Here is an 11,169-nt window from a genome sequence, read left to right as displayed (position 1 = left end):
TTGTTGTGGTTTTTAAAGTGCAGCGTTTTTCTTTTTAATGTACATCCTGCACTGATTTCCATTAAAATCGTTTTGAAAACAAAATTTGTGAAAGCAATTTCTAAATGCTGACATCCTTGTTTGATGCGGACATAAATGGAATTATCTACAGAAGGCGCCAACAACAAATCTTCTATGATTTCAAAAAATAGTGTATGTTGGTGCAATAAAGTGTTAAGTTCCTCTATCAAACTCAAATAATGTACTCAATCAGTGTCTTGAATAAGCACCAAAAATGAAATATTACAAAAATGGGACAACACTTTGATATCAGTCTCCGTAAAGTGATACATAATTTCTAAAATTGTTGGAGAAATCATGATTATTTAGAAACGGGAACTGAAACCATTTCCAAGGTAAACATACATGTATATGTTTTATGGATAATTATTGTGAATACAGGACTGGTGTAAATGTACAAATACAAAATATTAATTATCAAATGGGGTACAGATAATATCTACTGTAATAATACATATATGTTAAAGACCTTTAAAATATCAAATAATCTTATACCCCCCCCCCCCCCCCCACCCCCATAATCTTAGGAAAGTTCATGGATCTGAATGCTATACCTATTCTTCCCAAATAGTAATGATAGTGTTATAGGAAATTTGCATAACAACATTTAGTCTAGAGACTAGCCATTGGCTTTGAATCTAGAAATCTCTTTACCTCACGTCTAGCTCAATGAGGATCCGTTGATGACATTTCAGTTTCAAACAAACCCACACAGCTATTAACACCGTGGCTTTGTTAATCAATCACAGAATTCTGCCCCAATTACAAGTTAGTGTTTTATTGGGGGGCAGTTACATAATGTCCAAATATCATGAATATAGTTGGTACATTTGTCAAGATGATTTACATAATGCCCAAATATAGTTGGTACATTTGTCAAGATGATTTACATAATGTCCAAATATAGTTGGTACATTTGTCAAGATGATTTACATAATGTCCAAATATAGTTGCTACATTTGTCAAGATGATTTACATAATGTCCAAATATAGTTGGTACATTTGTCAAGATGATTTACATAATGCCCAAATATGGTTGGTACATTTGTCTGGATGATTATCAGGCTGCTACTTACACACTGTTTACGTCATTCAAACACTTGGGGGGGTTTACTCATTTGAATGAACAACTCTTGGTTTATGATTTCTCATTCAAACTAGACAGAGTACAGAGATGTTCAGATTCAAACCCAACGGCTGGTCTATAGACTAAACAACTACTGTTATGCTAATTCATTTCTATTGTTTTTTAGAAATCATATGATGGAACTCACCATAGCTACTCTATACAAGCCTGGAGAGAAATCTCTAATGTTACAGCTGTTGTAATGAGTATACACTTGTTTTACATCAATAGTAATTTAGAAAATTTATTAATGCTCATAAGTATAAAATAGAGTCTCTGTATTGACAATGTGAATGCGACAGGTGATAATTTTACCAATTTGTATATTTATGAATAGTTTGTATGTTTGTCTTCATAGGAATATCACATACATTTCTTTTAGGGGTCACACATCCTGGCTATTTAGGGTCTCACATCCTGGCTATTTAGGCTTGCACGTCCTTGACAAAATTAAGGAGACCATGAAGGTTTTACTTGTACTAAAATGCTTTGCAATGGTATCTCTAAATGATTTCCTTGATAAAATGTGGGATTACCCTCCTGTATTTGTATAATCATAACTACCGTAGGCAAAGTCCATATACTTGTGCTGGGTAGATTCATTTGTGACCGGCTGCCTCATGATGATATTGTAGATAGTGCCGTTCACGTCAAGAATGCGCATGCATAGTTATTGTACCGCAATGCATCCGTGGGTAAAACCACAAAAAAAACACCGCATAGTAAATAGGAAGCACATACATACTAGTCATTGAGTCGCTATGTGGCCGATTTGCTAATATCTCAGTGCCATTATGTTACTACATTTCAAGTAAAGGTATGCTGCCTTTGACCTCTGAACCAGATTCAGCATAGGATACAACTCAGCTAATTCTTATAGGTATAGTACATACATTAATATCTGTGTTTTGGAGGATATTCTGTAAACTTAGATCTTTACAATGCACTCACCATATTATCCTATATAATATAAATACACTCCCCTCTCTCTCTCTGGCCATGTATCAGAGACTGTGAAAGTGGTCACAGTGCCAGTCTTGTATAGTCATTCTTATGAATGAATCGTGTGGAGAATGCTTCATAACCAGTTTTGAATATATGAGTTTTTTCCTCAAAACATAAGCACTCCATTTATATATCCCTTGCAGTACAAGGTCATTAAATACTGTTCTGGGTATACCTTCAGTTTGGGATGACATCACATTTGATGAGAAGCTATCACCCCTACATATACAATGGATAAGTCTGCTTTGTTAAGGTATTTAGAATAGAACACTTGCTGACAGGGAGGTCAGGGTAGACTCATAGATGTGTCTCATGATAACTTGGATCATTAATAGAATCCTCATTCTTACATTCTTGCATTTCAGGATGTCCATCTTTATCACCCTTCTTTTTTGACTTTTTCTGTTTCTTTTTCTTTTCAGCACTAGGGCTAGGTTCAGGGCTTGGTTTAGGACTTGGTTTGGGACTAGGCTTTGGACTGGATTTGTTTTTCTTGTCGGTGGTTTTCTTTTTACTTTTATCAGATGATCTGAAATAATCGTCTTTGCGTTTGGTACACTGGTCAGGGTGTTGATCTTTCCATTGCTTGACACTACCTGAACTCAATGGTCCACTTAATAACTTATCAATGTCTTCAAGTTCAAGTTCTTTTGACTGTAAATGACATGATAAAAATATTGACGAGTAAAATAAATGTACAGATTTTGTGTAGGTCTAGAGACTAGCCAATTGGTTTGAATCTGAAGATCTCGTTACTCTGTTTCAGAGATCTTCAGATTCACACCCAATTGGCTAGTCTCTAGACAAAGAGTTCTTCAGATTCAAACCTAATGGCTCAGCTCTAGATTACCTTTGTATCAACTCTGCAGTACATTCAATCCAGTACTTTTTATTACATGCCTTAGTTTACCTGCATACAATGTACGTGATCTGACTATTTAGATAGAAACATTATATTTACTTGCCAACTGATGAAGCTAATGAAGCATGTAATACAAATATCACAGCCCAAATAAGGGTGTTTGTGACTTCGGAAAGGGTTCTTGTCTGCCTTTCTCATGTCAGGTTGATAAACCATCAAATCTTCATACCTAAATACCAATATTGGAGCCCTAATACATAGCATATAAACTACACTCCAAATGGAATTTATATTTCAAAATGAGATCCGACATTACCTTTAGTGTTCTTTCCAGTGCTCTCTTTTTCAATAATTTTTCATTTTTCTTAGGATTACGACATACAATGGAGTATGTACGAAGTCTGTCAGTTTTAGACATGGTCTGTCTTCGCACCACTTCATCTACTCCCTCAACTTTGACCTTGGCATCTTTGACCGAGTCATAAAGCTTCATTAAGTCATCATTTGACATGCTACCATTCAGAGTGCTGCATGTACTAACAACACCTGTAATGAAAAGTTTTAAGAAGAGAAGTTCGGTCAGTCTTATTTCTGTCTATATAACACTAGTATCGATTACTGCTATCAACTTAATGGAAAAGTCCAGTCAGACTTATTTCTATCTGTAGTACACTAGTATCGATTACTGCTATCAACTTAATGGAAAAGTCCAGTCAGTCTTATTTCTGTCTGTAGTACACTAGTATTGATTACTGCTATCAACTTAATGGAAAAGTCCAGTCAGTCTTATTTCTGTCTGTAGTACACTTAGTCTAGTATTGATTACTGCTATCAACTTAAAGGAAAAGTCCAGTCAGTCTTATTTCTGTCTGTAGTACACTAGTATTGATTACTGCTATCAACTTAAAGGAAAAGTCCAGTCAGTCTTATTTCTGTCTGTAGTACACTAGTATTGATTACTGCTATCAACTTAAAGGAAAAGTCCAGTCAGTCTTATTTCTGTCTGTAGTACACTAGTATTGATTACTGCTATCAACTTAAAGGAAAAGTCCAGTCAGTCTTATTTCTGTCTCTCGTACACTAGTATTGATTACTGCTATCAACTTAAAGGAAAAGTCCAGTCAGTCTTATTTCTGTCTGTAGTACACTAGTATTGATTACTGCTATCAACTTAAAGGAAAAGTCCAGTCAGACTTATTTCTATCTGTAGTACACTTGTATTGATTACTGCTATCAACTTAATGGAAAAGTCCAGTCAGTCTTATTTCTGTCTGTAGTACACTAGTATTGATTACTGCTATCAACTTAAAGGAAAAGTCCAGTCAGACTTATTTCTATCTGTAGTACACTTGTATTGATTACTGCTATCAACTTAATGGAAAAGTCCAGTCAGTCTTATTTCTGTCTGTAGTACACTAGTATTGATTACTGCTATCAACTTAAAGGAAAAGTCCAGTCAGTCTTATTTCTGTCTCTCGTACACTAGTATTGATTACTGCTATCAACTTAATAAAGGAAATGTCCAGTCAGTCATATTTCTATCTGTAGTACACTTGTATTGATTACTGCTATCAACTTAATGGAAAAGTCCAGTCAGTTTTATTTCTGTCTCTTGTACACTAGTATTGATTACTGCTATCAACTTAAAGGCAAAGTCCAGTCAGTCTTATTTCTATCTGTAGTACACTTGTATTGATTACTGCTATCAACTTAAAGGAAAAGTCCAGTCAGTCTTATTTCTGTCTATATAACACTAGTATTGATTACTGCTATCAACTTAATGGAAAAGTCCAGTCAGTCTTATTTCTGTCTGTAGTACACTAGTATTGATTACTGCTATCAACTTAAAGGAAAAGTCCAGTCAGTCTTATTTCTGTCTGTAGTACACTAGTATTGATTACTGCTATCAACTTAATGGAAAAGTCCAGTCAGTCTTATTTCTATCTGTAGTACACTAGTATTGATTACTGCTATCAACTTAAAGGAAAAGTCCAGTCAGTCTTATTTCTATCTGTAGTACACTAGTATTGATTACTGCTATCAACTTAATGGAAAAGTCCAGTCAGTCTTATTTCTATCTGTAGTACACTAGTATTGATTACTGCTATCAACTTAATGGAAAAGTCCAGTCAGTCTTATTTCTATCTGTAGTACACTTGTATTGATTACTGCTATCAACTTAATGGAAAAGTCCAGTCAGACTTATTTCTATCTGTAGTACACTAGTATTGATTACTGCTATCAACTTAATGGAAAAGTCCAGTCAGTCTTATTTCTATCTGTAGTACACTTGTATTGATTACTGCTATCAACTTAATGGAAAAGTCCAGTCAGACTTATTTCTATCTGTAGTACACTAGTATTGATTACTGCTATCAACTTAATGGAAAAGTCCAGTCAGTCTTATTTCTGTCTGTAGTACACTAGTATTGATTACTGCTATCAACTTAATGGAAAAGTCCAGTCAGACTTATTTCTATCTGTAGTACACTAGTATTGATTACTGCTATCAACTTAATGGAAAAGTCCAGTCAGTCTTATTTCTGTCTGTAGTACACTAGTATTGATTACTGCTATCAACTTAATGGAAAAGTCCAGTCAGACTTATTTCTATCTGTAGTACACTAGTATTGATTACTGCTATCAACTTAAAGGAAAAGTCCAGTCAGTCTTATTTCTGTCTGTAGTACACTAGTATTGATTACTGCTATCAACTTAATGGAAAAGTCCAGTCAGACTTATTTCTATCTGTAGTACACTAGTATTGATTACTGCTATCAACTTAATGGAAAAGTCCAGTCAGACTTATTTCTGTCTGTAGTACACTAGTATTGATTACTGCTATCAACTTAAAGGAAAAGTCCAGTCAGACTTATTTCTATCTGTAGTACACTTGTATTGATTACTGCTATCAACTTAATGGAAAAGTCCAGTCAGACTTATTTCTATCTGTAGTACACTAGTATTGATTACTGCTATCAACTTAATGGAAAAGTCCAGTCAGTCTTATTTCTGTCTGTAGTACACTAGTATTGATTACTGCTATCAACTTAATGGAAAAGTCCAGTCAGTCTTATTTCTATCTGTAGTACACTAGTATTGATTACTGCTATCAACTTAAAGGAAAAGTCCAGTCAGACTTATTTCTGTCTCTCGTACACTAGTATTGATTACTGCTATCAACTTAATGGAAAAGTCCAGTCAGTCTTATTTCTATCTGTAGTACACTAGTATTGATTACTGCTATCAACTTAATGGAAAAGTCCAGTCAGTCTTATTTCTGTCTCTTGTACACTAGTATTGATTACTGCTATCAACTTAAAGGCAAAGTCCAGTCAGTCTTATTTCTATCTGTAGTACACTTGTATTGATTACTGCTATCAACTTAAAGGAAAAGTCCAGTCAGTCTTATTTCTGTCTATATAACACTAGTATTGATTACTGCTATCAACTTAATGGAAAAGTCCAGTCAGTCTTATTTCTGTCTGTAGTACACTAGTATTGATTACTGCTATCAACTTAAAGGAAAAGTCCAGTCAGTCTTATTTCTGTCTGTAGTACACTAGTATTGATTACTGCTATCAACTTAATGGAAAAGTCCAGTCAGTCTTATTTCTATCTGTAGTACACTAGTATTGATTACTGCTATCAACTTAATGGAAAAGTCCAGTCAGTCTTATTTCTATCTGTAGTACACTTGTATTGATTACTGCTATCAACTTAATAAAGGAAAAGTCCAGTCAGTCTTATTTCTGTCTATATAACACTAGTATTGATTACTGCTATCAACTTAAAGGAAAAGTCCAGTCAGTCTTATTTCTGTCTCTCGTACACTAGTATTGATTACTGCTATCAACTTAATAAAGGAAATGTCCAGTCAGTGTTATTTCTGTCTGTAGTACACCAACTTATATATGATTTGGGTCAGAAAATAGCACCTCGGTAACATAATTCAACATTGAAATTTTTCAAAGAAGCCATACTGCACTTGACATGAGTTTGCTTACTTTGGGGCTATTCCTGCAAGGGTTTACAGGAAAAAAAATTTCTGGCTGATCAATTCATGAATGAGTTCAGCTGAGAGGGCACTTTCGAAGAATGGTTTAAAATTCAAAGACTGTCATGAAGCATACCCAAAGTGTAGAAGGTTACTTTGTTTTTCATTAAATCAACACTCTTGAAAATAAGTCTGTAGAAGACACAGTAACCCTCAAATAATTTTTCTTGTCTTCCATTACATCAAATACATTAAGTAAATAAATACTTTACTTCTATATTTCTGAATGGTGCAATGGACATGGGCGGACAGATGAAAGGAAGCAAGGAAAGAGCCCATTATAATGCATGTAGTCTCCCATTTGGGATTAATAAAATATCATGAAATATGAAGACCAACACCAAACTTACTTTTATTTGAAGCTCGCATATTGATTTCACTACCTGCACCTAGGTGAGTAACACTTGTAGCGGCAGTAACCATGGAAGCATTACTATCTCTTGGAGTGGTATTAACCATTGAAGTGGTACTATCTCTTGGTGTGGTAGTAACCATGGAAGTGGTACTATCTCTTGGTGTGGTAGTAACCATGGGAGTGGTACTATCTCTTGGAGTGGCAGTAAATGTTACCGTACTAGCCGGTGTTGACGTGGTTGTATCTGTTGAAGTGGTAGTATCTGGTGGTGGATGTTCAGTTTTCTTTTCACTTATTTCCTCTGATGGAGATTGTTCAGTATTATTTGGTGTGTTGTCTTTCTCCTCATCACTCTCAGTTTCACTGTAGTACAAGTCTAGGAGAGAAAATCAGGGAAATAATATAGAAGACTTGAAACGAATGATGGAGGTTATACCATACACAAGTCAACTTTGACCAGAAAATATGGATTATATACACTTTGGTAAAAGAAATGACAAGTCCTTTTCTCTACGTTAAACTTTATTACCAATGTTTCAACCTCACACAGGAGGTCTTCTTCAGGGTAGAGCAGTGTAGTGTGTCAAGCTAGTGAAAATCGGCAGTGGAGAATCACATACATCTTGGTCGTTCTACATCACTGCAGCCTGTGTTTATGTCACTGATTCTGTGATGCATCAAAATATGGGTCATAACATTCTAAATCGATGGCATTTTTCATCATTTTTCATAAATTATACTTGAAGAGTAGAGGAGCCCTGGAGCACAAATGGGAATCATTAGTTTTGTAATTATTACGTTACTGTAAGTCATGCAACTGGTTTTTCAACTGAGTAGGGATTGGGTGTTTTCTTGTGATTAAGTTAGGATTCTGTGCTTAGTCCTTTCATTACAGACGGATATTTCTGTTCAAGATATTGTTACATTATTCTTTATCAATTGTAATTATTTCCAATCCCATGTATTAATTTAATTAATTAAGTTAACTAACACCCCCCCCCCCCTCTCCGTTTGTACGTCCTGTGTTTTCTCTGTAATGTATTGTTTGCCTTTGTATTGTCTTGCAGTTGTTTTGGAAATAAAAAAAATAAAAAATAAAAAAAATAAAAAATAAAAAATACTTGAAGAGGTATAATTATATGATTATATGAACACTTTTCTTCATTCAGCTAGAAAATACCTTGTGACAAACCTAACAACTACTTATCGGTCCACACTTATCTAGTAACTCATAGTAACAAGGCCCTTATGCCACTTGAATTTTCCTTGGCTGAATGAAGAAAATGTTTGGTTATAATATCCACCTATCAATCTACATACAGTATTGGTGAGTTGCTAATATTACTATAATATCAATCTACATACAGTATTGGTGAGTTGCTAATATTACTATAATATCAATATTACGACACAATATTATTTTCTTCTTCAAATGACATATGACATATTTCAAGGTCGGTTATAAATACTTTTAAGCTCTGTGTGACATATAACCTTGGCATAAGGTTTGAAATGCTATAATGCTCAGTCCCTGCAATAGCTTTTTACCTCACGCTAGAGGGTCAAAATAGAGCAAGACTGTCGACTTATTCTCACGTGCACCAATAGTAATGTATGTGAAGTGCATGGTGCAGAAGTTATGGTGTTGACCAAGAAATCGAATGCTTGTTATTTTCAAGATGCATCTAGGCAGTAATATCTTATTTCAGGTACCAAGAATTGGACTAACTACCTGGTGACATAGGTGATAGTGGGGTAGGGGGTGATTCAACACTATCACTATATTAACCTACCTGGTGACATTGGTGATAGTGGGGTAGGGGGTGGTTCAACACTATCACTATATTAACCTACCTGGTGACATAGGTGATAGTGGGGTAGGGGGTGGTTCAACACTATCACTATATTAACCTACCTGGTGACATAGGTGATAGTTAGTGGGGTAGGGTAGGGGGTGGTTCAACACTATCACTATATTAACCTACCTGGTGACATAGGTGATAGTTAGTGGGGTAGGGTAGGGGGTGGTTCAACACTATCACTATATTAACCTACCTGGTGACATAGGTGATAGTTAGTGGGGTAGGGTAGGGGGTGGTTCAACACTATCACTATATTAACCTACCTGGTGACATTGGTGATAGTGGGGTAGGGGGTGGTTCAACACTATCACTATATTAACCTACCTGGTGACATAGGTGATAGTTAGTGGGGTAGGGTAGGGGGTGGTTCAACACTATCACTATATTAACCTACCTGGTGACATAGGTGATAGTTAGTGGGGTAGGGTAGGGGGTGGTTCAACACTATCACTATATTAACCTACCTGGTGACATAGGTGATAGTGGGGTAGGGGGTGGTTCAACACTATCACTATATTAACCTACCTGGTGACATTGGTGATAGTGGGGTAGGGGGTGGTTCAACACTATCACTATATTAACCTACCTGGTGACATTGGTGATAGTGGGGTAGGGGGTGGTTCAACACTATCACTATATTAACCTACCTGGTGACATAGGTGATAGTGGGGTAGGGGGTGGTTCAACACTATCACTATATTAACCTACCTGGTGACATAGGTGATAGTGGGGTAGGGGGTGGTTCAACACTATCACTATATTAACCTACCTGGTGACATAGGTGATAGTTAGTGGGGTAGGGTAGGGGGTGATTCAACACTATCACTATATTAACCTACCTGGTGACATAGGTGATAGTTAGTGGGGTAGGGTAGGGGGTGATTCAACACTATCACTATATTAACCTACCTGGTGACATAGGTGATAGTTAGTGGGGTAGGGTAGGGGGTGATTCAACACTATCACTATATTAACCTACCTGGTGACATAGGTGATAGTTAGTGGGGTAGGGTAGGGGGTGGTTCAACACTATCACTATATTAACCTACCTGGTGACATAGGTGATAGTGGGGTAGTGGGTGGTTCAACACTATCACTATATTAACCTACCTGGTGACATAGGTGATAGTGGGGTAGGGGGTGGTTCAACACTATCACTATATTAACCTACCTGGTGACATAGGTGATAGTGGGGTAGGGGGTGGTTCAACACTATCACTATATTAACCTACCTGGTGACATAGGTGATAGTTAGTGGGGTAGGGTAGGGGGTGGTTCAACACTATCACTATATTAACCTACCTGGTGACATAGGTGATAGTTAGTGGGGTAGGGTAGGGGGTGGTTCAACACTATCACTATATTAACCTACCTGGTGACATAGGTGATAGTGGGGTAGGGGGTGGTTCTGTATGTTCTGATAGTCTACGTAACCTCCCCATATCATCATCTCGTTCCTGTTCCTCCTCTTGATCTTTGACATGATTATACGTAATGGCAGCCAGTCCAAGTTTATTCATCCACTTGGCCATATCTGGTTGTGTTTCTGATGCAAAGATGAACTCTCTTATTTTAGGGTGCCAAACTTTGAAAGCACTGAAATGGAAAATCAAGTCTTCAGCATTAATATGAATGAAAGGATAACACACTCAGTTTCTTTGATCACTTCTGGACTTCATCTTCAATGACAGGTTCTATCTAACATCTACAAACAGCTGATCATACCGCCACCTAGTGGTCAGCTGTAACTATGGATGAGGAACATCATTTAAGACAGCCTGAAAGCTCAGTGCTACAACCTTTTAACTGCTTGTGCACTATAGCCTTTGTAATCATTTAATT

The 11,169-nt window shown here is 36.4% G+C and overlaps 1 protein-coding gene across 1 annotated transcript in view; it reads right to left on the bottom strand.

The window, feature by feature from the left end:
* Positions 1–578: 578 nt before the first annotated feature.
* LOC144432593 (connector enhancer of kinase suppressor of ras 2-like) overlaps positions 579–11,169 on the bottom strand; it is a 112,947-nt gene continuing 102,356 nt past the window's right edge. Inside the window, exons 14-17 of the mRNA XM_078120842.1 lie at positions 10,700–10,923; positions 7,461–7,841; positions 3,370–3,599; positions 579–2,845 (exon numbers count right to left, since the gene is read on the bottom strand). Coding sequence (XP_077976968.1) covers positions 2,489–2,845; positions 3,370–3,599; positions 7,461–7,841; positions 10,700–10,923 — 1,192 coding nt within the window. The 3' untranslated portion in view covers positions 579–2,488. The remainder of the gene's footprint in view (positions 2,846–3,369; positions 3,600–7,460; positions 7,842–10,699; positions 10,924–11,169) is intronic.

This window comes from Glandiceps talaboti, chromosome 3, assembly GCF_964340395.1.
Source record: "Glandiceps talaboti chromosome 3, keGlaTala1.1, whole genome shotgun sequence".
NCBI lineage: Eukaryota > Metazoa > Hemichordata > Enteropneusta > Spengelidae > Glandiceps > Glandiceps talaboti.
This window is presented reverse-complemented; position numbering and strand designations above follow the sequence as displayed.